Below are 27,717 nucleotides of genomic sequence, written 5' to 3'. Positions count from 1 at the left end.
AAGTCACCCACCCAAGTTCACCCCGATTTCAGGGGCTCACAAACCCCTAAATCCCATCCACAGATCCTTCTGTGGATCTCAGATGAAGAACATCTGACAGCAGCCAACTCCCTGAGTTTACAAGGAGGGATTGACTTGTTCAAGGTCACCTAGAGAGGCGGGGGAGGGGGGCAGAACCCATTATCTCCTGACACTCCCCACCTGCTGCTGGGAATCCTCTCTCAAGTGTCACCAAGAAACGGCCATCTATGGGGCGCCTGAGTGGCTGTCAGTTAAGCACCTGCCTTTGGCTCAGGTCATGATCCCTGGGTCCTGGGCTCCTTGCTCAGTCCAGAGGTCTGCTTCTCTCTCTCCCTCTGCCCCTCCCCCTGCTTGTGCACGCTCATGCTCTCTCTCTCTGTCTCAAATAAATAAATAGTCTTTTAAAAAAATGGCCATAGTTAGTGCCTGGATGCTGCTGGTGACGGGCAGCTCATCACCTCATGAAGCTCTGGCTTCCACTGTGTGGCAACTACGGAGATTAATCGGTGGGTCCCTCTGTTGACCTGGATTCTGCCTCCCTTGGTTTGGACCTGACGCCTTGCGTCTCTTCTTCACCAGGTTCACCATCTGCCACAAGACTGAGGTCATGAAGAACACCCTAAACCCAGTCTGGCAAACCTTCTCCATTCCTGTGAGAGCGCTCTGCAACGGGGACTACGACCGGTGAGATGAGAGCCTGTCCCTCCGGGGTGCAGGGCATAGGGTGTAGGTGCGAGCTGTCCGGGCAGTATGGGTGGAGCCCCTTGTGGCTGTGCTGTCCCTGTCCCTCACCGCCCTGGGCAGTGTCTGCCTCCATCTCCTCACAGGCCTGCCTCCCCACCCTGCCCTGCCACTGTCCCCCTGGTCTGGCAGCCCTCCCCCGGTGGGGACCTCCCCAGACTGGGGGAATGAGGGGCCGGGGAGCCCCAGTGGGTGCTGGGTGTGCCGGTCTGGAGCTCTCCGCAGCCGGTCTCTTGATGATTTCCAGTGGAGGGGCAGGTGGGGGCAGAATGGGGTTTCTGGATGCAGGCAGGGGTGGCCACAGCAGCCCCGACTCCTAGCAGATGGACCCTGGGGAGTCAGGACCCCAAGATGAATGGGGCATGAGGGGCGGAGTGCGGAGAATTCGTGCAAGTTGGTTGGTGTGCTGCAGCCTGCTCTGCGCGTCCGCTCTCGCCGTCATTGTTCACGTGTAGGTTGTTGCGTGTAGATACCGGAGACCCGGTTTCTAACCCTGGCTCTGTGACTAAAAGGTGCTGTCAACCTGGGCAAGCTTTGACCTGTCGGAGCCTCAGTTTCCTTCTCTGTAAAATGGGTTTTAAACGTCCGCCTACCTTCAAGGGCTGCTTAGAAGCTCACGTGCCACAACCTACACAAGAAAGCCCGGGTGTGCATAAAATACCAAATCCCGCATTTTGTCCGCAAACGTTTAGTGACTTCCTAGCGTGCGCCGGGCACCGCGCTAGATGCTGGGAAATCAGCAGGAAACCAAACACACGGTCTTTACTCTTCACCCGACCTTGTGGAGTTTACGTTCTCGTGGGGGAGGCAGACATGAATCCGATAATCACACGAAGAAACATATAACGTGTTGTGCCGAGTGCCGGGGAGCGGGGGGCAGTAGGGGCTGCGTGATGGCATCGGTCTGTGCGAAGTCACGAGAACCCGGCCTGGTTTCCCGGTGATCGCTGTGGCCGCCGGAGGAGCTGCCAGACGGGATGGGACGCAGGCCGGGCTGCCCGGGGAAGCCTCGAGGAAGCTGGGCCTCTGCTGGCCACCCGGACAGGAACACTGGGGTGTCCCAACAGACCCCTCAGGGCATCCTGGCTGATGCCGTTGGCAGGGGCTCCCTGGGACTCTGCTCACAGTGGCTCCTGACTGGGGTGTGTGGGGGGGGGTGGAGAGGGAATGACAGCATCCATGGCCTTCAGACACCCCCGTCTCCCTCCAGGAAACCCTCTGGCTGCCCTATGAGGTGGCTGATCCAGGAGATGAGGTGGCTTCTTTTCCTGCCTCTTAGCTTGGACTGATCGGCCAGTCTGTTCCACAGGTGGTCACTGGGCAACTACTATGTGCTCAACGCTATGCCCGTAGCTGTGTGGCTTTCAGGGGAATGGAGCCGTGTTTCCATCTCTGGGGAGCCTCTAGTCTGACCCCAGGGAGCTCAGATGTGCACACATCTGCATTTTAGATAGCTAAATAATTGTGCAAAATGAGTCTGGAGACAAAAATAGGCACTCCAGCCAAGCGAAGCCGGTAACATATCTGGCCGGGTCCTGGGGCTTCTGGGGGGTTGGGGAGCAGAAGAACAATCTGGTTGGAGCAGTAGGGTGTGAAGGAGGCTTGGGGAAGGCTGGGAGGTGCCAGTGGGGGGCTGGGGGGGCAGGTATTGGTTCCTGGAAGAATGGCTGAGAGGTGACAGGAAAGGAGGGGAAATTCAAGGTTGGGGGATGGAAGAGCGTGGCAGTTCAAATCTCCCAGGGCAGGAGGAATTGGGATCTCTGGCCCCACTACCCAGAGGTTGTTGGGGGTCCAGCTGACCCCTGACAACCCTGCACCCTCAGAACCCAGCCTTGTCAGGGACAGTGAGGAGGGCAGCCGGGCTCAGAGACCTGGGCTCACTGTTCGGCCACCCGAGGAGGTGAGGGTACAGGTGGTGGGGAACACCTCCAGAGACCCCCATCCCCCCTCGCAGGCTGAGCCCCAGATGGTTTCCCTGCAGCATGGCCAGGCAGCTCAGACCCTTCTCCACGGCCGGGAATAGATTGACCGTGACGTGACTGACAGTGGTGTTAATGGAGGGGGCCAGGCATGTCACGCGGCCCCTCTGCCACAGAGCTCTAGGGTGACCTATGTACCCAACAGCCGCTTGGGAGGTGCAAGTGTCTGGGAGGCCCTCTCAGCAGGAGAGGGAGGGATTTGGGCAGGAAAACAAGCCACTTTTCCTCTTCCCCTGAGGCACGTCTTGCAGCTCACAGAACACGTTCCGTTTCATCCAGCAGCCGCGCCTTCCAAGCTGGCCAGGCCTGGGCACGTGCTGGGGCTGCGGGTATAGTGAGCGTCAGACCCAGGCCTCCCGGGCCAGAGTGGGAGACAGACAGCTCATAATAACAATAGCAGCAGCAGCAGTAGTAATAGTAGTAGCGAAGGTTCCTGTAGCACTTCTGTGGTAATTTACGTATGTGAACTAATTCATTCTTCCAACATGTAGTATTTCCCCTGAAAAAGGTGCTAATACTGTCCACATTGTACAGGTAAAGAAATTGAGGTCCACAGAGGTTAAGTAGCTCGCCTAGGATCTTACTGCCAGTCAATGGCAGAACCAGGATTTGGAGCCAGGCAGGCAGGTACAGAATCTATGTTTGTGACCCGCATGCTCTGATGCCAAATGGCTGAGACGGGTGTGAGTGGGTCCGTTTGGAGGAGGGCTTGCCCAGGGACTCGGGGCAGGTCTGCTTTGAGCCTGGAGGTGAAGATTCAAAGGCCTTGCCATCTGCCTAGATCTGAGCTGAAAGGGACGTAGAGGTCATTCGTGTTTGGAGCTGGGGTTGAGAGACAGAAACAGAAGGGTGACAGGGAGCCAGAGTGGGCAGCTGTGGGACAGGCACGGCAATGCTCTGCCAGGGGGAGGGGAGGACAGAGAGCTGGCAGAGGTGACGTGCCGAGGCCCTGCACAGGTCGGGAACAGGAGGGAGACACGGAGATGGTCAGAGAGCTAAGAGGGTACCTGGAGAGGGCGGCTGGGGGCAGGAGCCGAGAGGGGAGAATCGAAACAGAAGTATCAGCTCCTACTGTGGAGAAGAGGGCCGGGAGGGTGAGAAGCAAGGAACTGTGAGGAAGGATAGTTTTCTCGGCATAATGAGGGTGGAAACCAGTTAAGATCACTGAGTCTTTCAGACATGGGTCGAATTGTGCCCTAATTGGTTTAAACACATTATCTTATTATGTGAATTTAAGTTTCACAGGAACCCTGGAAGTTGGGTCCTAGTGCCATGCCCATTTCACAGATGGGGAAACAGAGGACTGGAGCTTATGTATCTTGCCAAAGCGAGGAGAAGGTCCATTTCCCTTCTCCGGAAGTTGCCTTCTCCAGAGGCAGGGTGTCCCCCCCACCCCCGCCTTTGCTGTGTCTCCAGTTCAAACCCAAGCAAGCCAGCTGAGCGGAGCTGGTGTCAAGAGCAGAGCCAGGGCAGCCCTCCCGTGGGGTGAAGTGGGTGATGACAAGAAGCACTTCCCCAGCCCTTCCTGAAGTCCCTCTACTCTCTCCTGGAACATTCTGTAACAAGAGGGTTTATTCCCCCTTGAGCCAGAGTCTCCTGGTCCGGCTGCTGTCCCTCGCTCACACCTTAATGTTGAATGAGTGGATTTGAAGAGGGTGCCGGTGTCACTGCCTGCCCCAATGAGGCCCGACACCCCTCTTCTTCCCCGAAGCCGCTAGGACCGTTGGGCTGACTCAGTCAGTTTAGGGCCCACCCCTGGGGACCTGTCAGCCCTTACCCCTTCCCGCCCCAGAGAGGCTCATTAGGAGGCAGACGGCGGCTCTGCTCGGGGGAGACTATAGATAGAGCTGTGGGGGTGCGGCTGTGCCGAGAGGGAGGCCCGCGGTCTTGGCCGGCGTCCCTCAGCCCTGCTGGCCTGCTGAGGCCCACACAGACCCAGCTCTGTCACTGCAGCCCCAGGCGGCCAGAGACCCGCAGGACACTGGCTCCCGGCCCCAGGCCTGGCTTCACAGTCGAGCTGCTGCGTGATTAGAGGAAAGCCACACACACTCCGGGCTTGCCTTTGTGATTCTCTGGAAGGACGGAATTGTTACTTTGTGGTGACCTCACGAAGTTGAGAGATCTCAGTCAGGCGACAGAGATTTAATAATATTTATATTACCTGCTATATGCTAGGCACTGTTCTAGAAGCTGAAGATACAGCAGGAACCTAAGCGACCCAAACTCCCTGGTCTCGTGGAGCTGACATTTTCATGGTGAATAACAATTGTTTAGGAGACAGGGGCTGGGACGAAAGCCTGGAACAGAACATGTGTCCAATACAGCTGTGAATGACGTGTGAATGACGTAGCTGACTTCTCACAACAACCCCAAAGTAGGTGCAATTACCCCATCTTACAGAGAGGTAAACAGAGGCCGGGGTGGTGGTGGGGGGTAAGCCAACTGCCCAGGGCTACACAGCCGGTACCCACAGCCTTCTCTGGTTCCCTCGCTGCCTCCCAGATTAGGGGCTCCGTGTTCTGAGCCTTTAATGCCAAATAAGATGTTCGTCTTGTGGGTAGCAGAGGCCCATTTCATTGCGCCACACCCAGGGGCCCCTCCTCTAGAGTCCCGTCCACAGAAGTCACAGTTGGTCTGACGCGAGCCTTCATTAGGCCTGTGCTAAGGGGCTGTGCCTACGTGAGGTGTCCAGCCAGGGCTGGACAGGAGTAGTCGGAGCTGTGCGTGGCTGCTGCCGCTGCCTGGCCCTAACCTAGGCACCAGTTCCCTCACCTCCTCCCCGGGTGCTGGAGGCTGCAGCCTCGGGGCTGATCAGACCCCCAAGCTGCAGCTGTCCCCGGAGGTTGGGCTGAGTTTGCACAGGAATCTCACCCAGGGGTCTCAGCCTCAGCTGCAAGTGAAAATTCCCCAGGGAGCTTCTAACAATCCCCCCCGCCCGGGCTGTACCCCAGACCAACTGACTCTGAGCCTCTGGGGTGAGGCGCCGTTGTCAGGATTGCTAACGCCCAGGGGATCCAGTGAGCAGCCTGCGGGGAAACCCAGCGCTCTCCTCCAGAGAAGTTCGGTGGCTCTGGCTGTGCATTCCAGGCAGCCTGGGGACTTGCCAAAACTACCCGAACCTGAGTACCATCCAGACCAACTAATCAGGCCCTCGGGTCCTGGGATTTAAAAAACAAACAAACAAAAAACTCCTCAGTGGTTCTGGGAGGTATCCAAGGCTGTGGCTCTAACTGGGGTCCTCCTACAGCCTCTGAGCATGTGGCTGTCACTGCTCCAGTCGCCTGAGGGGCTCGTGTTGGTGGTCTCAGGAGAGGCCCTCCTTGCTGGGGTCCCCGAAAGTCCCCTGCAGAGCCGCGCGGCCCTGGGAAGGACTGGGGGACTTTGGCATTGTGGGGTAGGGTCCTGGCTCCGACCCTCGCCAACTCTGTGACCCTGGGCACGTCCCTTAGGGCTCAGCTTCCCCATCTGAAAATGACCATGCCCGGCAGAGCCGCTTGGGAAGCCTTTCAGCTAGATCCCCGGGCTCTGCCCAGAGCCGCCAGGAACTGGACCTGGGGCTGTGTATGTCTGAAAAGCTCCCCGGTGATCGGCCAGGTGGCCAGGCTGGGATGCCACTGAGGTCACTTCCAGCCTTGTCATTCCAGGAATTGGAAGTTGCAGAGCCCAGGTACCCAGGCAGGAGTGTCCCTGATTTAAGCAAATTCCCACGAAAAGCAATCCAAGCGTGGCCGAACGCCAGAGCGGAGAGGAGGCGGCGTTCTTACGGGGACCCACCTGGCGCGCCAGCTCAGCTTTGCAGCTGCTCTGCAAGGCCGCTATCGTCCCTCCCTGAAAAGGACGGCCTGTGGCTCAGAGAGGTTCAGTGACCTCTCCAGCTCCCACAGCACCCGCACGCCAGCCTCCTTCCTCTCTTTCCAGCTCACAGCCCACCTTCAGGGGCCTAGATTTTTTTTCCTCTCCACACAATCCCCTTCAGAGAGACGTCGTTTTTTGTCTTTCATAAGAATTTAGAGGATTTCTTGAAATGACGGGCTTCCGTGCCTGCCCCATTTAACAGTATGGTCCCCCAAATCCCGGCTGGTGCACGACCTCGCAGGCGGTCCTTCACGGGGAGCAGCTGCTGCCCCGTGGCGGGCAGACCCGCACCCCGCCCTCACGCCCGGGGGAGGCTCATCTGCGGGGACACAGCGCCTCCCGCTGGGGGCCGCGCCACCCCGAGGCCGACTCCTCGCAGACCCGCCGAGAAGGGCTGCGGCCCTGGGCGAGAAGATCTGTCACTGGAGGACAGGCCCAGGCCGCTGCCTCTGGGAGCCGCGTTTAGGACTGACGGCTGAAGACCCCGACTTCCCTCGCCTCTGGCGCCTCCCCGGACCCTGAGTCCGCAGGGGGACCCTGGCAACTCCCCCTTCCCTGGGCCTCCCTGGAGGACCACCGGCACCAAGGGTTAACCCGCAGCCCTCCACCTCCCTCCTCCCACCTCTGGTCGGCTAGCTCGTTGCCATGGAAGCGGGCTAAAAATAAAATGGGCTCCCAAAGCCCAGCCCCAGGCACAGGAGTCAAAACAAACTAATTAAAGCAGCCAGGCTAAGATGTGAAGATAATTACACCCTCACTCAGGAGCCAGTCGTGGCAATGGAAGAGCTCAGCAGGCCGCCCCTGACTGGGGGGGGGGGGTGGCTGGGGGGGGGGGCTGGGCCCCTCCCTGCCCGGCCGGGCTGGTTCCCCGCCGGGCAGACTCCTCCGCAGGGGGTCCCACCAGCGTGTAGTCTTGTAACCCCTCCCCAGGAGAGCCCAGCCTGCTCTGGCCTGAGATCCCACCCTCCCACCGCGGTGCCCCCAACCCTTGATAAACCCACACTATGGCTTCATGCTGGGGTGGCCAACGGTGGGGTGAGCTGAAGTCTGAGGCTGTTTTTCCACACCGGCCCTGAAACCCCGGGAAGTCCCTACACGGCTTTCGGCTTTCGAGATGTCTCTGTCCCTAAGCCCTTTGCTAAAAGGCCTCAAGGTAGTGCCTTTGTCTGCTGGTGGGGGTCTCTGCACCTGCTTCTGGCCCCGGGGGCATGGGAAGGGTCTTGTCTCAGGGCCGCGCAGTTGCGGGGTCAAGCCCACGCCACCACGGGCCCTTTGCCTTGCAGGACCATCAAGGTGGAGGTGTACGACTGGGATCGTGATGGCAGGTAAGCGGGCAGGAGGACAGAGGTGAGCAGGGATGAGGGCAGCCGGAGGGGTGGATGGGCCTCTCCTCTCCTTGGAGAGCATAGGCCCATGGCAGCTCTGGGGGTGAGGGGGCCTGAGTCTTCAGTGGGAAGTCTGCTGCCCCAGGGACTTGTCCCCGCCCGGTTCCACTGAGGCACCAGAGGATCTCTGTCCTGCAGGCCGTGACTCCGGGGGCATAAAAGGCCTCTTTTCCTCACATAGCTGCCTAGCAACAAGCTGGGGCCGAAAACCTCAGCACATTTGGGAGCATTCAGATTTTCTGAAACATGCCTATTCGAATGTACAGATACAAGTGACCCCCCTGAGCATTCATGTTGTCTGCGTGAGGCTAAGCATTGTGGGGTGACCGAGATGCAGAAGACAAGCTCAGCCCGCAGAGACTCCCGAGTCTAGTGGGGAGGCCCTTGGTGCATCAAAGGAACTGTTGCAGGGAGCAGGCCCTGAGGGAGTGGGCTGCGGGAAGGGTAAGCTTTGACGCACGCACATGGTCCCTGGACGCAGTACCTCAGTTGGGCCAAGCCTGGCCAGGAGGAGGCCACTTCTCACTCGGGGTTTGAGAGGCCAGTACCTTCCCTGGCTGCGAATGTAAGTGCCCGAGGAGCAGTGTTGCTGGGAGTTCATAGATGGAGACGCGAATGGGCCTCTCCTGGCTCTAGTCCAGAAACCTCATGGCTCCCACTTGTCTGTTGGCCCACACCCAATAGGTCATCCTGACTTTTGGAACTTCCTCCCTTCTGTGGCACTACTAGGGCTGTTGTAAGGGGGCTTTCAACCCCATAATCTCCCTCCGTAACCTCTCAAGTCTGTGAGTGGATAGGGGGTGCTGTAAAGGGCTGTGCAAACATAACTCTAAGTTGGGCCCTGGCCGTTCCAGGTCGCTCCCCTTCCCCTGAGGCCTTCCGGGACAGGACTCCAGTGCCACAGAACCTCTGTTATCTCGCCCTGTCCCCCTGTCCTCCCCTCTTTACCGGCTCCATGTTTCATCTTACCCTGGAGCTCTCCATATTTCTCTTTCACCAGGGAAGACTGGGGACAGCCACCAGCTGTCATAGGGTCCTGCCGTCAAGGAGGTCATAGTCCAAGTGCTGAGAGCTATAAATATGGAGTCAAAGTCCAGAGTGGGCTCAAGGCAGGGCCAGGCCCCGGGGACACCTCCCGGGCCTCACTCTCCAGCTGCTCCGGAGGCCCTCCAGGCTGCCTCTCCCAGGGGTGGTGACGGCGAAAGGCCGCCAGCCCAGGGGAGATGGGGGGTTCTCCTGCGGACAGGTTTTGCTGCTTTTAACAGGAACACACACTGGTGGGGGGCAGAGTCCCAGAAGGCGTGGCCACTGCAGAAAACACCTCTGGCTCCCTCGATGGACATGACACAAATAGTCTTTTCAAAGACCATTATTGGAAAAATAGCAAATACATGAAAAGAGAAGAGTTTAATGAAGGCTTTTAAGCCTATCATCTGGATTGAACAAGTGTTACATGTTGCCACATTTGCTCTATGTTTTGCTGATACAGTTTCAATTACAGACATCAAGGCATTTCTACTTCCAAATATCTCATTGAGAACGTCTAAAAAATAAGGACATTTTCCTACAGAACCACAAATGCCATTATCACACCTGACATGTTGAACAATGATTCTTGAATACCATCTAATATTCATTCCATATTTAAATTTCTCCAGTCGTCCCCGAAAGACCCGGCACTGCTGGTTTTGTTCAAACAAGACTCCAAGTAGAAGTGGGTCCCCTTCTCCGGGGCTCCCGCGCTTTGCTAGGTGACCACAGCTTTCCTGCTCCATGGGGCCCCTGGACTTTTCCCAGGGAGCCAGCCTCTCCGCTGGCTGGCGCCCCTGGAGCCGAGGCCCCGGGCAGCATCGGGAGCTGGGGGAAGGGGCGTGAGAGGTGGGGAGATGGGCAGAGGCAGTATGCAGCCCGGGCCACAGCGTCTCCAAGAGACCTTCTCTTGCAGCCACGACTTCATTGGCGAGTTCACCACCAGCTACCGGGAGCTGGCCCGCGGGCAGAGTCAGTTCAACATCTACGAGGTGAGGCGGACACCCGAAGTCCAGGGTTTGCTCTGACTATACCTGACTCCCAGCCGCTGAGGACGATTGTGAGCCATGCGCTGGGCCGGGGGTTTTGCATGTTCTCCTGGAAGGTGCGTCTTACTGACCCATTCTACAGTTAAGGAGCCTGAGCCTCGGAAAAGTGAGGGAATTTGCCCAAAGACACGTGGTTCAGTAAGTAGCGGAATCAAGAAGCAAACAGGGTCGGCTGGCCTGGCTCCAAATCATTGAGTGATAGCGCCCCCCACAAAGCGCTCTTCCAACAAGATGGGGGAGAAGGGGTGCCGGCGGGGAGAAGGTGGGGGAGACCCAAGGTCCTGAGTCCCAGGTGGCCCTCTGCCTTCAGTCCGAACAATTTCAGAACCTGCTGAAGGTCTTACTGTTTCTGGAAGGGAAGAGTCAGAGGCAAAGGAGTCAGGACGCTTCCATCCGAATCTGGAGAATCTGGACAGGGCCCCAGTCTTTCTGGAGATGATAGTGTTTGCCCTCCAAGGACAGTTTCTGCCGCTTGTGTGTGCTCGCCCTTCTGGGGTGCCCTCCCAACTTCCAAATTTAGCTTGAGTTCCAGCTCCTCTGGTGGCCTTCCCAGCACTCTGGTCTCGTGCTTTCTCTCTCGTGTGAGCTTCACGGGCAGCACGGCTCGCGCTAGACCCACTTAACCACGGATACTTCTCTCTTTTTTTTTAAGATTTTTTTAAAAAATATTTTATTTATTTATTTGAGATAGAGAAAGCACGAGAGGAGTGGGGAGCAGGGAGGGGCAGAGGGAGAGGGAGAAGCTGGCTCCCCACTGAGCAGGGAGCCCAATGCAGGGCTCGATCCCAGGACCCTGGGATCATGACCTGAGCCGAAGGCAGACGCTTCCCCGACTGAGCCACCCAGGTGCCCCAGCCACAGATACTACTAAACCTAATAACTGCCTGGGTTCATACCCCGACTCTTCCACGTACCTGCCACGTGACCTGGGCTAAGTTCCTGAACCACTCTGTGCCAGGCACACTGAGAATTAAAGAAGTCTCTGGAACAGTGCCTGGACCCTAGTGAGCATGACATCACTGCTGTCTTCCAGCATCATCTGTTGAGCCTGTGTGCCATGAGATCTCGATCTCACCACAGCCCTACAGACAGGCTCTCTCCCCACAGTAGCAGCCACTCAGCCAGTGACGTGGAAGAGTAGGCTTCGACTCCCATCGCCGAGTCTGAACCGCTCCACACTCTCCCTCCCTCCCCCGGGTCTCTGTTCTGAGTGGGCAGGTCTTGTTCCGCTAGACGGCTAGACAGAAGCTCCCTAAGGGCAGGCTGGGGGACAGCCCTTGCTGTGGCCTCCCTTCACGTGGGCCTGGGCGCGGGGCACCCAGTAGGTGCGTACGATCCAAGCACGTACCGAATTCGGTTGAGCAAGGCCATCGTGAAGCTGGAGCGTGGGTGCGTTTCTTTGAAAGGGCTCTGGTCCTCACAGTTAATTGCTTTGTTTCCTGCATCAGCAAAGGGAAGCGCTGTCTTGTTCCCCCACCCAGGCGGAGGGAAGCGGGCTCCCTCCTTCTCCTGCTGCCTTTAAGGAGATTTTTAGGGAAGGGAAGGGATTATATCTCTTGGAGTTTGGCCTTTAAGAGTGCTTGACAGGCTCAGAAGAGGCCATGGTCTCGCAGGCTAAAAGCAGAAAAGGTTGGATTGACTCATTTTCTCCTTCGGAAACACTGTCAGGTAGAAAAGGAATTACACTCTGGCAGTCCCAGGGGGGCGGGCCTTGCCCTGTGGGCAGAGTCACTGGAAGGCCTTTCTAGAGTCCAAACCACCTGAGGAGAGAACAGGCTTCTGCCAGGAAAGACCATCCGGGGCCCTGGGCTCCCCCTGGGTGTCTGACCTGTATGTCCAGCTGTGTGCTGGCCGCCGCTTAGACTCGGCCTTCCCCAACTGAAGGCACTGGCTAAAGCCTCCCCACAGCTATCCGCTTTCCCCGGCGAGCCGGCTCCGTTCTCCTGGGCCGTCATCATGGGGGCCACGGCGCCTGGGGAGGCATCCTTGACGCCTCCTGCCCCTCATCCCACATCCACTCCACAACTGAATCCCACTCCTCCCACCACCTACAGACTCTGACATTTGTTCCCTTCGCGCCCGTCCACCCCCGCCGCCATCATTTCCCCTGTGTGGGGGGCTTTGCCACAGCCCCTATAACGGTCTTCCCACCTCCTTCCATCCTCCACTCAGTAAGCCAAGGCCTCCTCCAAAATGGTAAACCGATCACATGGCTGCCCTGCTTAATCTTTGGCTGTGTAGCCCACCCACTGCCTGGCCAGGGTTCACACAGAGGGCGGGGTTCAGAGTCAGAAGGACGCCCCCGCCCCAGCTAAGATCCTACTGGGCCCTTTACCTACAAGGCGGAGTCCAGGCTCCTTGCACTACAGCCTCGTGCAACCAGTAGGTGTGTACAAGTAGACCCGCCCCTCCCACCCCTCGGAGGCCCCTGGGGTCTCGCCCCAGCCCCTTCCCTCTGCTCGCCACCACTGGTAGCCCCGTTATGTTCTCTGAGGCTCTCTGAACCTCCCTGCCGGCTCAGCCTCTGTGCTTCCCTCCACGGTGCTCCCCTGGGGCTCCCTTTGCTTTTTCTCACTTAGTTGGGTCTGTGGATCTTGGGGACTCCTTTGGGTATGAGTCCTCCTCCAGGAAGCTTTCTCTGCCTGCACTCTCAGTCCGCCCACAGTCTGAGGTAAATACCTCTCCTCCATGCTCCCTCCTGTGCCTCCCCCACCCCCTCGCTATTATTACCTGTTTGTCATACTTCCCACCCCCTTAAAGACCATGAGGTCCGTAAGGGTGGGGGTGGTGTCTCACTCACTGTTGTTTCCCAAAGCCAGCACAGCTCCTGGCCCCTGGGAGCCACTTGGTGGCTTGCTTGCACAGGAGGGTTGACCCCAGACCTGCCCTGGGGGCCTTAGGGCCCCTGGGGCTGCGAGGAGCAGGAGAGGGAAAGGCTGAGAATTCCAGCCTGGGAGTTGGGAAGTTCCTGGCCCCCAGGGGGCGACAGTGCCCCACCTGGAACTTCAGGGTGCGGCCTGTGCGGGCTGGAGAGGCTGGGGGGTGGGGGTGGGGGGGGTGTGCTGGGAGTGCATGAAACCTCAGAATACACAGGGCGTTTCTTCAGGGCCCACTTCACATGAGGATCTGAGAACAAAACATGGCTTTAATATTAAAACAGTTATAATTAGAGAGTGGAAATGTGGAATACAGGCTAATTTAAAGGTAACACAGAAGACTTCAAAGAAATGTGCTTGTGGCCAGGTCTTTGGGCGACACCCAGACCCCCAGGAGTCCATGTTTATTCTCCTCAGCTGGGAGGGCTACTTGGGAATAAAAGTTTGAGATGCGTTCAGTTCTCAAAGTTCCACACCCTCATGGGACAGATTGGGACACCGAGGCACTGTGCAGCGCTGGAACTTTCCGTGAAAGTGTCTGTGAACACCACGTCATCTGGGTGGCCTTCGTGCCTGTGAGGGCTCTGAGATTGTTCTGGACTTCTCTCCCCAGGCTCACAATTTCCACCCGCAGAGCTTGCCGGCCCTCCCCACCTGAACTTCCCACCTGGGCCCCCAGTCCAGCTCTTCCTTCCATCTGTGTCTGCCTGGTCACCCGGCCCCTTTCCCTCCTGTCCCCGCAGCCGCGCCCTGTTCCAACAACCCCATACCCTCATTACCTCTCACCTGGACTCGTGGGGGTGGTAGTAGTGGTAGGAATGAAATTTAATAGCGGCTAGCGCTTATATAGTATTCACTACATTCCAGACCACGTCCTAAATGCTTTACTTGTATTGAACTATTGAATCCCCATATCTTTCTATAAGGTAGGTACTTTTTATTCCTATTTTATAGATGAAGAAACCGAGGCACAGGGAGGTCAAGTAACTTGCCTAGAGTCACACAGCCATTAGGTGGCAGAACGGGGCAGGTAGACATGCCCCTGATGTCTCTCCTTCTCCCCTCGTGTTCATTTCCACCGGGTCCCAGCCTCCTAGAGCCTGCTGTGATCATGTCCCCTCCCAGCTTAGAGGTCATCAGAGTTCCCTGCTGGCTGCTGGGCGATGTTCAGACATATAACTTGGCACTTTAGGCTCTCTTCCAGCCAGCCCAGTGTGCTCCTCCGCCTTGTGGTTCTGCCTCCAGTCCTGTGGCCGTTCTCCCTCCCCCAAACTATCTCCTCAGACTGGAATGCCCTCCTCCAGGTCCCCATGCCCAAACCCTTCCTGCCCCCAGCACACACCCGCAGTGCCACCAGCCCTCGGGAGCCTTCGCTGATGCTGGGCCGGGAATGGTCCTTCCTTCCTCCAGCTCCTTTCACGTTTCCGGCTCCCCTTTTTGGGTGCCTCTTGTCCTCAGTCTCCTGAGGACAAATCTTTCTCCAACTGGACTGAAGATTCTAGAAGAGAGGAGCCGGTGTCCCCCACTCCCACCCCATAAATATTTGTGAAGGAATGTGTTTGCATTTGTTATCAAGGTGACACCCAGGGAGGCAGCACTGACCTTGGGGTGGGAACCTGGTTTCTCATTTTGTCACTACGCAGAGCACTGCGTGACCTTGGGCAAATGGCTTCTGTCCCTGTGCCTTCGTTTCCTGATCTCCAGGCATGGATATCAACATTCATTCAGACACGAGAGGCCGCTGCTGAAGACAAGTCGCCGCCAGAGGAACAGGGGATGGGAGGGGGGGCACGAGTTCACCAGGAACCTGGGGAGGACAGAATGGGTGTGAAAATCAACCTGCCCGGCTTCCTTTGATGGGAGATGAGGGAAAGGCTGGGCTTGAACTTCCCCTATGGAAACAAAAGAGCTGGTGAGGCTCCGGCCGTACAGATGGAGCCCATGTGAAAGCCCCCTGGAGGGCTCACGGGGCAAGGTGCTCCCCTCACTGGGCCCCCAGGCTTCCCAGCCTCTGTGCTACCCACATCTTGGACTCAAAGATTCTCTGTGGGGAGGGGGCTGCCCGGTGTATGGCATGATGCCAGCATCATCCCTGGCCTCTGTCTTTTCTCTCAGTCATGACAACCAAAGTGTCTCCAAACATGGGCAAATGGGGGGGGGCAGTTGAGACCACTGAGTTACGCTCACCCACAAGTAATTTTTTACCATCTACTAAATATGCGCCTAGGCCTGTGATCTATTCTCTGATGACAGGTCTGGTTTGGAATGAAAGCTTTCACATGAGGAATAGTCAAGGAAGTTCTAACTGCCGTGTTGGGGGGGGGGCGGTTGGTGGTGGAGAGGGGAGCCCCAAAGGCCCCAGGGCAGCCCTAGGCACTGGATCTCCAAGGAGGAGCAGGGAGGATGGGAATTGGTGGAGGGAGGAGGGGAAGGCCTTCGGGCGGAGGGGAGCAGCCTAGGCCAGCACACAAGGGCAGGCACAGACAGGGCCCCTTGCGACATCGAGTCTCCTTTGGCTGCATTTGGCGGAGGGCGTGTTTGGGGGAGCAGTGGGAAAGAAGGTTAAATAAATATTATTTCTGGTGTGTTTGGTCGTGGAACACTGGGTCTAATCAGGAAGCCCGCTTGCACAAATCTAAATGCCAGTCTCTCAAAAGACCTCCCCGGACCCTCCTCCCCTGGACTCCCCCCCCCCCGCCCCCATCTTCACACCCCACATTCTGCTTGCTAGGGATGGAGCCATACTCAGGGGTCATTAGAAGCTCTAGGAGCCCAGGCCTGACTGCTTGGGAACGCTCCTTATCTGGTACCTGTTTTTTCCTGCAGGTGGTAAACCCGAAAAAGAAAATGAAGAAAAAGAAATACGTGAATTCTGGCACGGTGAGTAGCCACACCCCTCTCTGCAGCTGGGTGTAGACATCCTGAGGCCTGAGCTAGGCCTGGTGTCAGGAGCTGTGCGTGTCTGTGTGGGCTCCTGCAGGGTGTGGGACCCAGACCTGGAGAGTTGGGGGTGGGGAAGGGTGGGGAGGATGGAGCAACAGCCCTGGGGCGGGGAGGTGGGGAAGGGTAGACAGTGTAGACAGTAGACGGGAGACGGCCACACCACAGGCGCTGTGATGCAGAATGAGAAATCCCAGAGAGAAACTCCCGTGGGGACTTCTGGCAGAAGGGGAGAGGGAAGGGAATAGTGTGCAGTGGGCCCGTACTCTGGGAAATTCCCCACTGAGGTGCTTTTCACAGGTTGTTTCCTGGAGAGGCAGACATTACCATCCCCTGTCATAAAAGAGGAAACCAAGGCTGCCAGCAGGGAAGTGACTCACCCAAGGTCACAGAGCCCGAGAGGCACCTCCAAGGTCACAGAGCTAGAGATGACAGTCAGCACTACAGTTAAATTGAGAGCTGGCAGCTGGCACTGCCCGTTTCCCATGACAGTCCTAGGATTACATGAGCCCCATGGCTTCTGGGGGGCCGATCTTCAGGACATCCATGCACGTATCCTACAAACGCTTCCTGAGTGTTCCTGTGTTCTAGGCGTGAGGGGTACAGCTGGGAACAAGACAGACCCAAATCTCTGCCTTCCTGGTACTTACGTTTTAGTGGGGGAGACAGAAAACAAATATATATGCATACATATACCTATATATGTCGGGTGCTTATGATTGCTGTGGAAAAAAAGTATAAGAAGGTAAAGGGTTAGCAAATGCCAGAGAGAAACTACTATTTTATATTAAGTAGTCAAGGAAAGCTTTTCTCTGAGAAGGTGATGTTTGAGCAGAGATTCAAAGAAGGCGAGGGAGCAAGTCATGAGGATATTGGGGAAAGAGAATTCTAACTCTAGGGATCGGCATGTGCAAAGGTCCTGAGGTGGAGCCTACAGTGCCTTTCTCAAACAAGCCAGCATTTTTGCCCTGCGAATATATTCAGAGTTGTACCCTTCCTGTCCCTCCCCACTGCAGAGGTCCATAGCCCCATCAGCGAATGCAGCCGCACTTAGACATTAGCTTTAAGCAAACTGCAACTCCAGACCAAGAAGGGGTCCTGGTCAGGGAGCTCTGCGGTTCCTCCGAGGAACCTTATTTTCTCCATCTGTAAAATGGGGCTAAAAATCATCCCTACCCTGCTTCCTGCACTGGCTGGCTGTGACAGGGAGCTGGAGACGCAGTGCAAGGTACTCCACTCATTCAAAGGAGACGAATTGTAACGGCTTCCCAGGCAGGCTTGGAGGAAGATTTGCTTCCTCCAAAGCCACAGTGTCTCTCAGTGGGAATGCTGTCAGCATTTTGGACACAATCATTCTTCATCTCCCGGGACTTCCCCGTGCATTGTGGGGTGCTTAGCACCCCCGGCCTCAGCCTGTGGCTATCAGTGGTGCCGTAGTCACTGGCAGACCCCTGAAACTTTCCCACACATTCCCATGCCCCGTCGGGAGGCAGCACCTTCCGCAGCTGAGAAATCTCAGATGCACAGCTAAAAAAAAAAAAGTTTGAAAACCACTGATCTCCTTCAGTTTTCTTAGAGATAAGAAAACTGAGGTCCAGAGAAGGGGACATGATTTGTCTCAGGTCAGTCTTCACCATAAAAAATCAATCAGGGTCTAGGATGCCTTTTTTTCTTTTTTTCCAAGATTGATTGATTTGAGAGAGAGAGAGAGTGAGCTCACATGAGCGGGAGGGGCAGAGGGAGAGGGAGAGAGCCAATCTCAAGCACACTCCCTGCTGAGTGTGGAGCCTGACGTGGGGCTCGATCTCATGAGCCTGAGCTCATGACCTGAGCTGAAATCAAGAGTAGGACGCGTAACCGACTGCGCCACCCAGGCCCCCGGGTCCAGGAAGCTTATGAAAACACATATGCCCAGTCCTGTTCCCTGGGGTCCCATCTTAGGAGGCCTAGGCTGGGGCCCAGGAAGCTGTGTTTAGTGCTTCTCATACCTTCCTTACTATGCGCAGAATCCTCTGGGCATCTTGTTAAAATGCCCCAAATCTGCATGTGCGCCTTTCTAACCAGCATCAGGGGGATGCTGCCGCAGCCGCTGGTCCAGGGACCACACTCGGAGCAGCGGCCCTGGTGAATCCATATGGCCAGGCAAGTTAGGGAATTACTTCATCCCAGGGCCTTGGGGGGGGGGGAGTGGGGTTCAGCCCCAACTGCAGGTTAGACTCATGTGAGGAGCTAGGAAAAGATCCAAGGGCAGAGCCCTGCCCCCCAAACTGATGTAATTGGTTTGGGGTCCTCACCCAGGCTGCAAGAGGTTTTCAGAGCTCCCCATGGAGTCTGGCGGGCATCGGTCAGGGTGGAGGCCACTGCTGTAGTCCGCTCCTAGTGAAAGGAGGCTTTGTCCATCCAGGTGTCTAATGCCCTAACCACAGCAGAGAGGGTCTCCAGGGCCCAGCACAGCACCCACAGACCCTCCCAGTATTCGGGCTGAGGTCAAGCAGAGGCCCTCCCTGGCCTGCCCAGAGAGTTGATAAAGATAGCAGATTCTGCACCAGTAGGGGGTTCCCCCAATTCTAGGGTCGAGTTCTCTGATACAGATAAAAGGTCCCCTGCCCCAGCCTTGTCTCGTCTGATTGATTTTGGCAGCCGGGCTTTCACTTACTTGTCTCCACGATCCTAAAGCATTCTTGTAACGAGCTGCCAGGTAGCTGCCTGTCTAGGCGGAGTCGATGCCAAAGCCGTCAGGGGGCAGAGGTCAAAAGGCGTCTGCTCTGGGGAGGGGGCCCCAGGTCAGTTACCTCCTGGGAAAGAACAGGCTGCTTATGGGGGTCTTGGGTCTGCGAAGGTAGAGATCCAGAGAACCGGGCAGGGGTGAGTGGGGACAAGTGAGGTTGCAGAGCAAAGGGGCGTGTTGTGGGGTGGCTCGTTAGCGCGACAGGGAGCATGTCAGCAGAGGCGGGTTGGTCAGCCTGGGTTGGGAAGACCCCCTCCACGCTGGTATCCACTTAGGGGAAACTTGTGCTCAGGGACAGTGACCAGGCCCTGCGGGGATGCCGGTGGGCGTCAAGGTCAAGAGGGCAGGCTCTGGAGTCAGACAGACCCAAGTTCGCTTCTCGCTCGGCCACGTCCCAGCAGCGTCATTGGGCCTGCTGCATCACCTCTTTGAACCTCAGTTTCTTTGGCTAGAAAATGGGATGATAGTTGTACTTCATAAGGTTGTTGTGGGTACCGTATGCTGTGAAGTATGCAAACCTGGTGGGTCCTGCGTGCTCCCCCACTTTCAGCAAATCATCTCCCCGCAGCCCGGAGCTCCCCACTGACAAGCTCCCTCTTGTTTTTCAAGGTCACGCTGCTTTCTTTTGCTGTGGAGTCTGAGTGCACATTTCTTGACTACATCAAAGGAGGGTGAGAAGAGATCCAGCCCGGTTTCTTTGGCTTCACGGAGAGGGAAGGGGCCCCAGATATTGGGAGCAGCTCTGGCTTCTTTGAGGCCCTGAACATAGCCTGTGAGCCTTGAGCAAACTCCTGGTTCTGACCTCGGACAACTCGCCCAGAGCCCTGCATGCCCCTGGGTCCTGAGTGGCTGCAGAGGGTGCCCCCGAGCCACGGAGGCCAGCCTAGGTCCTGTCAGGTCCCCCTGCAGGGGTGGGACCCCAAGGTGGCAGGGACTCCGTGACAAAGAGAACCAAGGGCTTAGGGAGGTGGAAAGAGCTCTGGACTAGGAACGAGGAGGCCCAGGCTCTAGGCCCTTCTTAGCCATGAATTTGCTGGATTACTTTGGGCAGGTCACTTTCCCTCCCTGAACGTCAGTCTCCTCCTCTATATGCACAGAGGTTGGAGTGAATTCTAATGGCCCTTCCTTCTCTAAGCTCCTGATGCCTGGTCTGTCGGGGGTGCGGGGCAATGATTAACCTGCCCGTGTCATCAGGGACCTGTAAGGGGCAGGAGGCACTGGAGGATGAGCCATCAGAGGGTCCCACAGCCCACAGGTGGTCAAACATGAGCTTAAGGAACAGAAGCAACCCGACGGGTTGGCATCCAGGCCAAGGCAGGCAGGAGAGCCTGCGGGCTCTAGCCAACAGCTCAAGGAAAGCGAGCCAGACTCCGAGCTGAGGTTAGTGCGCTCCCTGCCAGAACAGCTGCCAGGTCAAGTTGTGGGGAGCCGAGAGCCCACAGGTGCAGGCAGGTGAGCGGCTACACCTGTCTGGAAAGAAGACAGGCCGGGCAGGTGCCAAAGGCTCATCCCAGCCAAGCGGGCACTTGGCTGCCGGCTTCTCCAGGGCAGAGGCAAAAGTCAGGCCCTGGGAAGCCGCACTTACTCTCCCATGACACCACGCCCTGCCGCCTTGAAACTGGTTTCAAGGCTGTGAGCTCTCCTCCTACCGGCCGAGCACAAACCTCACGGCTGTCGCCCGGAGGCCCCTCCTGGCCCTCCCGGGGCCCCTCCTCTGAGCCCACTCCAGACCCTGCACGTGCTCCCTTCCCCCATCAAAACTGCCATGTTCCCCAGCCCATGAAGCACCCGCACTTACATTCTAGAGCACCTGCTAATTTTCAAACAATCCGCATCCTATTTATCCTCCTTCTTTGCATAGCGCCCCTCATTTACAGAACACAGTGGGCAGTGCGAGGATGATTATCTCCATTTTGCATAACTTGCTGGTGGCCACACGCCCAGCCAGTGGCAGGCCTCCTTCTGGCCCCACGTGCGCGCGGCATTTCTTCCATAGTAATGAGTAATCCCGGCCCTGCCTGCCTCACAGCACCAGGTGGGGTGTGATGCAGGCAGACACAGCGGGGTGGAAGGGCTGGGTGCTGTGATGTCTCATCGAGAAGGAGCCCTCAGAAGCCGGCCTTCTGTGCAAAGCCGGCGCCGCAAGTACTGGGCAAGGGAGCACGCTGGCGCCAGCCCTAGCCCTCCCTCACACCTCCTCGTCCTCTCCAGAGACCTGAGTGAACGAGCTGGCTCCAGGGAGTGAGAGCTTGCTCGCTTAGCCTGCGTGTCCAGGCAGGCAGCTGATGGAGGCATTTGTCTCGGGATCCTCTCCTCCCCGGCCTCCCTCCCCTGCCCACCTGGCCCGGAGTGGTCACCTGGGCCCTGGCCCCGGGTCAGAGATGGAGCGGGGAGCTCAGCAGCCCGCCTTCTGCCCTGCTCTGTCCTTAGGCAGGAGGGGCGAGCCTGCCGGGAGTAGCCGTCCCACAAAAGTCCCTGCTTTCCAGCCCCTTCCTTCCCCGAGTCTTTTCAGAACCCAGAGCAGGGGAAGACCGGTTAAGGAGTAAGGCTTGCCTCTTCCTTCACCCTGATTTGGAAGAGCCCGGCCGGTGGTGTCCCTCAGCTGTGGTCCCATAAGCCAGAGCCACCCTTCCGATGGTGGCCCTGGGAGCAGAGCTCTTTCTAACGAAGACACAGTCTCTCTATTCCCCAGTGAGAGATGGCCACAAACAGCAGATGACTAGGGTAGGTCAGCGGCTACAACAACTAATCCTGTGACCTCAAGGCTTAATACAAACAAAGGCTTATTTTTCATCCCTGGGGGGCATTGTTGGGTGGGGAGACCCTCCACCTGGTCAGGAAGGGACCCAGGCTCTGGCCACCTTGTTTCTCCATCTCCCTCAGAGGTTGGAGTCCGCTGGGTGCTCTGCCCCCAGGCAGCAGACAAGGGAATGTGTGTGGGCCGGACCATCTCTGGCCAGCAGACCCTGCCTTGGGTCTTCTGCTCACCACGTCCTTCACCCTTCCTGGGGGATGGTGGCTCCATGAACAGCAGCTCATCTGTGGTCAGGTGGACAGAGGGCTGTGGCTGATCTCACATCACGCCAACTCAGAAGCACCAGAAGAGGGTGTCCTCAAGGAGGATCCCAGAACCCCCTCCTCAGAATCCTTCCCTGGATGAAGGCAGGGAATGTCTGTTGAAGAAGCAGATTCTGGGGCCCCCATCTCAGACCGACTGAGCTGGCATCCTTAGGAGTGGGGCCCTGGGATCTTCTTTTTAAACAAGCTCCCCTAGTGACTCTCTGGTCACTGTGCAATGAGACCCACAAGACTAGCCTCTATCAGGGGCTCCTGTCTTGTCAGCTTTGTTCTGTCAGTATCTGGCATAGAACCCAGAAGAGCAAACCCTCAGAAAGCTTCAACCCTGAATTTGAATCCTCAAACCTAAACTTTTTACTATGGAAAAATTCTAAATACATGCAAAAGTAGAGAGAAGGTATAAGGAACCCCCAAGCACTCTTCACCCAGATTCAACAGTTAACCAGCTCCTGGCAGTCTTGTTCCACACATGCTCTCTTTCATCCAATTGTTTTGAAGCAAATTACAGACATCGTATTTTATCCCTCTAATACTGCAGGCTATAACTCCAAAATATAATGACTTTCTCATTATAAAATATAACCACAGTACTATAATTACACCTAAACATCGAGTAGTTCCTTAATACCAAATATCCAGTCAGTGTTCCAATTTCCCTAGTTCTCTTATAAAGTTGTTTAATTGGCTTATTTGAATCAGAGATCCGGGCAAGATCCATATATTGTGACTGGTCGATTGGTCCCTTTATTCTCTTTTCATCTGTTGATTCCTCCAAGCATGTGAGGGCTTGCTAAAACAGAGTCCTGCTCCCCACCAAAGGATTCTGATTCACAAGGTCTGTGGGGGGCCTGGACTCCTCACTGGTTCCCCCAGCCTGGCTTTTATTGGCTGCATCCCCTGGCTGTCATTGAACATGTTCTTCTGTCCCCTGTAGTTCCTGTAGACAACTGGGAGATAGCTCTGGAAGCTCAGTCGGATTCAGGTTCAAGTTTTTGGCAAGACAGCATCATAGGTGATATTTTGTTCTTCCCTCAGAGATGCACAATATCTCTTTGGCTCTCTTTTTTGTCAAATAAGCATTAACCCTGCATCTGATGCTGAATTTGAGCGAGGAACACAGTGAGACCCTACTTCACTGGACTCAGGTGGGCCCAGGGGCAGGGTTTGGGGACAAAATAAGTAGCGGTCACCATGTACGACAGAACACAATTCCTTCAGAGAGCTTTCACACTGCCTGCCTCTTATGGTTGCAACAGTCCTTTGTGGGGAAGCCATGGTGAGAAGCATGACTATCCCCATTTTCTAGAACTGGAAGAAGATGAGTGACTTCACCAAGGCTGCATGTCCGGCAAGTTGTGGGGCTGGGGAGGAAGCCAGATGTTTCCCTGTCCAGGTAACTCCCCTGCTGCTTTTCCTCTTTCAGGACCCAGATCAACTTCACGGTGGCCATCGATTTCACGGCCTCCAATGGTGAGTGGGGGATGGGCAGAGGAGCTGGAGTGGGGCTGGGGGCTGGAAAGAGGAGAGCTTTTCAGAGCTGTGGTAGTTGGCCCTAGCTGGGAACCAGCTCTCCCATATTCTCTGGCTTCATCTTCACCGAAAAGGAGCTACTTAGGCCTGGAGAGCCAAAGGCATAACCAAGATGGCAAAGGTATCCCCAGCCTGGACCATGGTCACTAACGAATCTGGACTCTGGGCCTATGGAGAGTGCTGGAGAAAAGGTGTTTCCTTACGGGGTCAAATCTCACATCCTCTGCACAGCCCAATCCCCTGGCTGGAGGGGAGCTCTGCAGTCCTCAGTGAGGGCAGGAACCCCAGTTCCCAGCCTTGCCGGGGCTGCCCCAGCTCCCTTCCCGCTGCTGACCTTCTCCAGGGTGGGGCTCTGGGCACCACGAGTGACTAGTGCCCAATTTTACACTGTTAGAAACGTCACCACCTCCCTTGGAGTCTGGGCCCCCGTTAGTGGTACTCCATGCTCACTCCCATGCGTGTCAGAGCAGCCCCGGTTTGGAACTCGTCGGGTGGGCCCCGGCGTCCTAGAGTGGTAGGAGGGCAGAGCTGGGAAGGAAGCTGTGAGAATCCCACCTGCTCCATCCTCACGACACTTCCGTGAGGTGGGACTGTTATTCCCACTCCACACATGAGGAACTGGGGCTGAGAGGTAAGGAGCCACGGAAGAGCACACAGCTAGCAGCCGGTAGAGACGGAATCTGTTCATTGGCAGTCTGTGACGTCATGCCTCCGATGAAGCCATAAGTAAAACATGGGCAGTTACCAGTGGTGACGAGGCTGCGGGGAGAACTCAAGCCAGCAAGAGGGATAGGGAGCATGGGGCGAGGCTGTGATTTTCAGGAGGCCACTCAGGGAAGAGTACACTGAGGAGGGGACACTTGAGCAGACGGAGCAAGCCACATGCACCTCTGCGGAAAAGTGTCCCAGAGCAGAGGGTCACATCACTGCGGAGGCCTTGAGGTGGGGATGGCAGGGGGCCGGGCCTGAGTAAGTGAGGCGAGGGGATGGCAGGAGGCAAGGAGGGAGGCCACTGGAGGCCAGACCCTGTGGGGCCTGTGGGCCCCCCCATAAGGACTGTGGGTGAAATGGGAGCCTTGGGAGCAGAGAAGAGGCATGGCCTAGCTGCCTGGGGTTTGACAGGCTCTTCTGGCCGGACTCCAGGCACAAGGGCGGAAGCCCAGAGGTGGTCTGGGCTGCTGCATTCCTGCAGGCAAGGGGATGGGGCTGTCACTGAGGAGGGGAGAAGCAGGAGAGCGGCTTGTGAATATTCTGAAGGATAGCAGCCAGGATTTCCTGAGGGATCGAAGGTGTGGAAGAGAGGAAGAAAGGAGTCAAGGATAAAGAAAAGTAGGGGTGCCTTCGGATACCCCCTTCTGCATTCTGAGCGTGGAGCACTTGGAGTGCGGAGACCAGCACGTGTCCCTGTGTCGCGTGTCGCAGGGAACCCGTCCCAGTCCACGTCCCTGCACTACATGAGCCCCTACCAGCTGAACGCGTACGCGCTGGCGCTGACCGCCGTCGGGGAGATCATCCAGCACTACGACAGTGACAAGATGTTCCCTGCCCTTGGCTTCGGCGCCAAGCTGCCCCCTGACGGGAGGGTGTCCCACGAGTTCCCGCTGGTAGGACGTCCTGGGAGGACAGGCTGAGGGCTGACCAGGCACAGGCATGGTGACAAGCCCGGGGGGGAGGGGCATTTTCCATCCTCCCTGCCCCGGGACAGACGGTGCAGCCTTTGGGGGCAGGGTGGGGGGGCTGCCTGCTGGGGGGGGGGCTTGTATCAGGGCCTCCAGAAGCCCACTCCCCGCCTTGCTCACCAGCACCTCCCCTCCATGCCTGAGGCCACCCACAGTGGGCTCTGGCCTCCTTTTCCTGACAAGACCCAGGAGAGGTGGAGTGGAGACATGTTGGACGAAACCCCCCCCCCCCAAGGCCCCAGAAATAAGGGTAAAGGGGTGTGCACGGGGACTAGGAAACTGCAGGTAATCCCAGGAGCTCCCTGAGCTGGTGCTGAGACGGGGGCCCTGTGCTGATGCCACCTCCTCTCCCTCCCTCCCACGAGCTGGAGGCACAGCACACAGGGGGACAGATCAGCCACTGGTCCTTCCAAAGCTGCTCCGATCCAGCAGTCATTCGAGGATGTGGTAGTTTGCTCAAGGTTCCCTGAGGGAAGCGGCCAGGGCTCTCAGGGGGCCTGTCCCAGCAGGTCCAGAGAGTGGGGCAAGGAGCAGGTTTGAGCCCTTCTCACCCAGAGCGTGCCCCCTAAACCCCCCACCAGAGAAGAGTGTAGGAGATCCCAGACCCGCTGGCCTTCCCCACCTTGGCTGTACACCCCGCCCCGCAGAGCCCCCGGCCTCCCTCCCCCGCTTACCCCTTCCTGGGCTCAGCCTCCCTATCCTCGGTGCCCCCAGAATGGCAACCAGGAGAACCCCTCCTGCTGTGGCATCGACGGCATCCTGGAGGCCTACCACCACAGCCTGCGCACCGTGCAGCTCTATGGCCCCACCAACTTTGCTCCCGTGGTCACCCACGTGGCCAGGTGAGTGTCGCGGCCACTAGACACATCCCGGCAGCTCGCACAGCGCTCCCGTCCACGCATGTCCTCTCGGGAAGGTGGGAGGGGTGTCTGTTCCATTGACTCGCCTTTCAGGGAGCCCTGACCCTAAAGAGACTCCCCTCCCGCCAAAGAGTTGTCCCCCCCCAAATGCTGTTGGGGTGGGGAGGGCTTCAGAGCTGGCCAGACAGACGGCACCCACCCCCGCCAGGACTGCGGCCGCAGTGCAGGACGGCTCCCAGTACTCAGTGCTGCTAATCATCACGGACGGGGTCATCTCGGACATGGCGCAGACCAAGGAGGCTATCGTCAATGTGAGCTGGGGGCAGGGGGATGCCTCCCCACTTCTTTAGAGAAACCCGTGGGACGAGGCTTCCCGGGCAATGGGGTCTGGGGGGTGGAGGGGTCCCGTGGACGAGCTCTGTACCCACTCCCGGCCGTGGTCCACTCCCTCCCGACACCCATGGCTCCCTCATTAACCCGTGGACCACTGCCCCAGACCCCAGCCCAGCCTGGCCAGGGCGAAGCGGGAGCCCAGAGTCGGGGAGGCGCGGGAACATGGCTCCCCCCACTGGGTGCTCGCCCTGTAAGGGCTCCAGCCCCAGCTCGCACTTCTGGATGCCCACATTAAAGAGGTCTCCCTTGTAGGAGGCCCAGGGACAGGAGGGGGGGTCAGGGGGGGTCTCAGAGAAGCAGACCTGTGACCCATTTCTCCCTCTTGACCCTCTCTTCCTCTCTGGGGCCCCACGGCTGTTTCCCTTGGTCCGTGCCCCTCCCTCTCCCCCCTTTCCTGTGTTTCTCTGTGTGTCTCCATCCTTCTGTCTTCCATTTCTTCTCTGTCCTTCTGTCTTTCTTCCCTTGACCCACCCCTTTCTGTCCTACCACTGATCTCCCAGGCTGCCAAACTCCCCATGTCCATCATCATCATCGGCGTGGGCCAGGCGGAGTTTGACGGTAAGTCGCCATCCCCCAGATGTTTCCCCAGAGGCATCAGGCCCTGGGGAATGACCCTTCCCCAAAGAGTGAGAGCTCATGGGTCGGCGTGACCGTCTGGATGAGCAGGCAGGGTGTAAGGGTGTGTTTGTTTGCACAGGGAAGGGTGTGCCAGGGTGTGCACCCACACCCATATCCCAAGGCTGCGGGGAGGAGGCCCAGGCCCTCCTCCCTCCCCCAACCCTGGGAGCCTGCGGAGGGTGGAGGAGCTGGACTGGGCTAGAAGTCAGACTCACCATGTTGGGCTCCTCCTGTCTCCTGGCCTCAGTCTCCTCATCTCTAACGTGGGGGTCTGGTCTGACGGTCTCTGTGCCGGATGGGCCCGGGACTGGAGGACAAGTCCACTGGCCTGCCAAGCCCAGGTGCCCACCATTAATTCACCCCACCCCCAATGCCTCTCCTCACACAGCCATGGTGGAGCTGGATGGTGATGACGTGCGGATCTCCTCACGGGGGAAGCTGGCAGAGCGGGACATTGTCCAGGTGAAGCCCAAATCCTGCCTGCCCCAAGGAAAACGCCAGAGCCCCTCTAACAAGGCTGACCTCATACCCCCTTTTAGAGAATTCTCTGGAAAGGGGCCCTGGAAGGAGCCCCCGAGTGGCCTGGCCACCATAGTAGGGAACAGGAATCAGTCCTTGGGTCACACTTCTCCCCCTGCTGGACCTCTCCCTACCATGTCTGAGACATCCCCAAAGCTGTTGCCCTGACCAGAATGCTCGGCCAAGGCCTCCCTGAGCCACCAGGCCTCCGTGGTCTCCTGCAGAGCACTTATGCCCCATACTTGCACTTTCCAGTGTCTTCTGCCGGGCTGCCTTCCTAGTGAGACGGCAAACCCCTTGGAGGTGGGGGAGGTGTCCTCACTGTTGCCGAGGCCCTCTCGTTCCGGGTTCACTGGACCCGCGTCTTAACACCTTACTAGGACGGCACATGTAGTGAGCACACAGGTCTTTGTCCTCAGGGCGTCCCTGCACAGTCA

At 57.5% G+C, this 27,717-nt stretch overlaps 1 protein-coding gene across 2 annotated transcripts in view; it reads left to right on the top strand.

Annotated features, from left to right (window-relative positions):
- The window catches only part of CPNE5 (copine 5), an 88,896-nt gene that overhangs the window by 58,793 nt on the left and 2,386 nt on the right, over positions 1-27,717 (top strand). For both annotated transcript variants that reach the window (XM_045777816.2, XM_045777817.2), the window contains 11 exons: positions 601-705; positions 7,880-7,921; positions 9,927-10,002; positions 15,762-15,815; positions 19,213-19,274; positions 23,105-23,151; positions 24,634-24,815; positions 25,605-25,732; positions 25,959-26,061; positions 26,644-26,701; positions 27,150-27,223. In XM_045777816.2, coding sequence (XP_045633772.1) covers positions 601-705; positions 7,880-7,921; positions 9,927-10,002; positions 15,762-15,815; positions 19,213-19,274; positions 23,105-23,151; positions 24,634-24,815; positions 25,605-25,732; positions 25,959-26,061; positions 26,644-26,701; positions 27,150-27,223 — 931 coding nt within the window. The remainder of the gene's footprint in view (positions 1-600; positions 706-7,879; positions 7,922-9,926; positions 10,003-15,761; positions 15,816-19,212; positions 19,275-23,104; positions 23,152-24,633; positions 24,816-25,604; positions 25,733-25,958; positions 26,062-26,643; positions 26,702-27,149; positions 27,224-27,717) is intronic.

The sequence above is a fragment of the Ursus americanus genome, chromosome 32, assembly GCF_024610735.1.
Source record: "Ursus americanus isolate L20-20 chromosome 32, mUrsAme1.1.p, whole genome shotgun sequence".
Taxonomy (NCBI): domain Eukaryota; kingdom Metazoa; phylum Chordata; class Mammalia; order Carnivora; family Ursidae; genus Ursus; species Ursus americanus.
The sequence above is the reverse complement of the archived record's forward strand: the minus strand, read 5'-3'. Positions and strand labels throughout refer to the sequence as shown.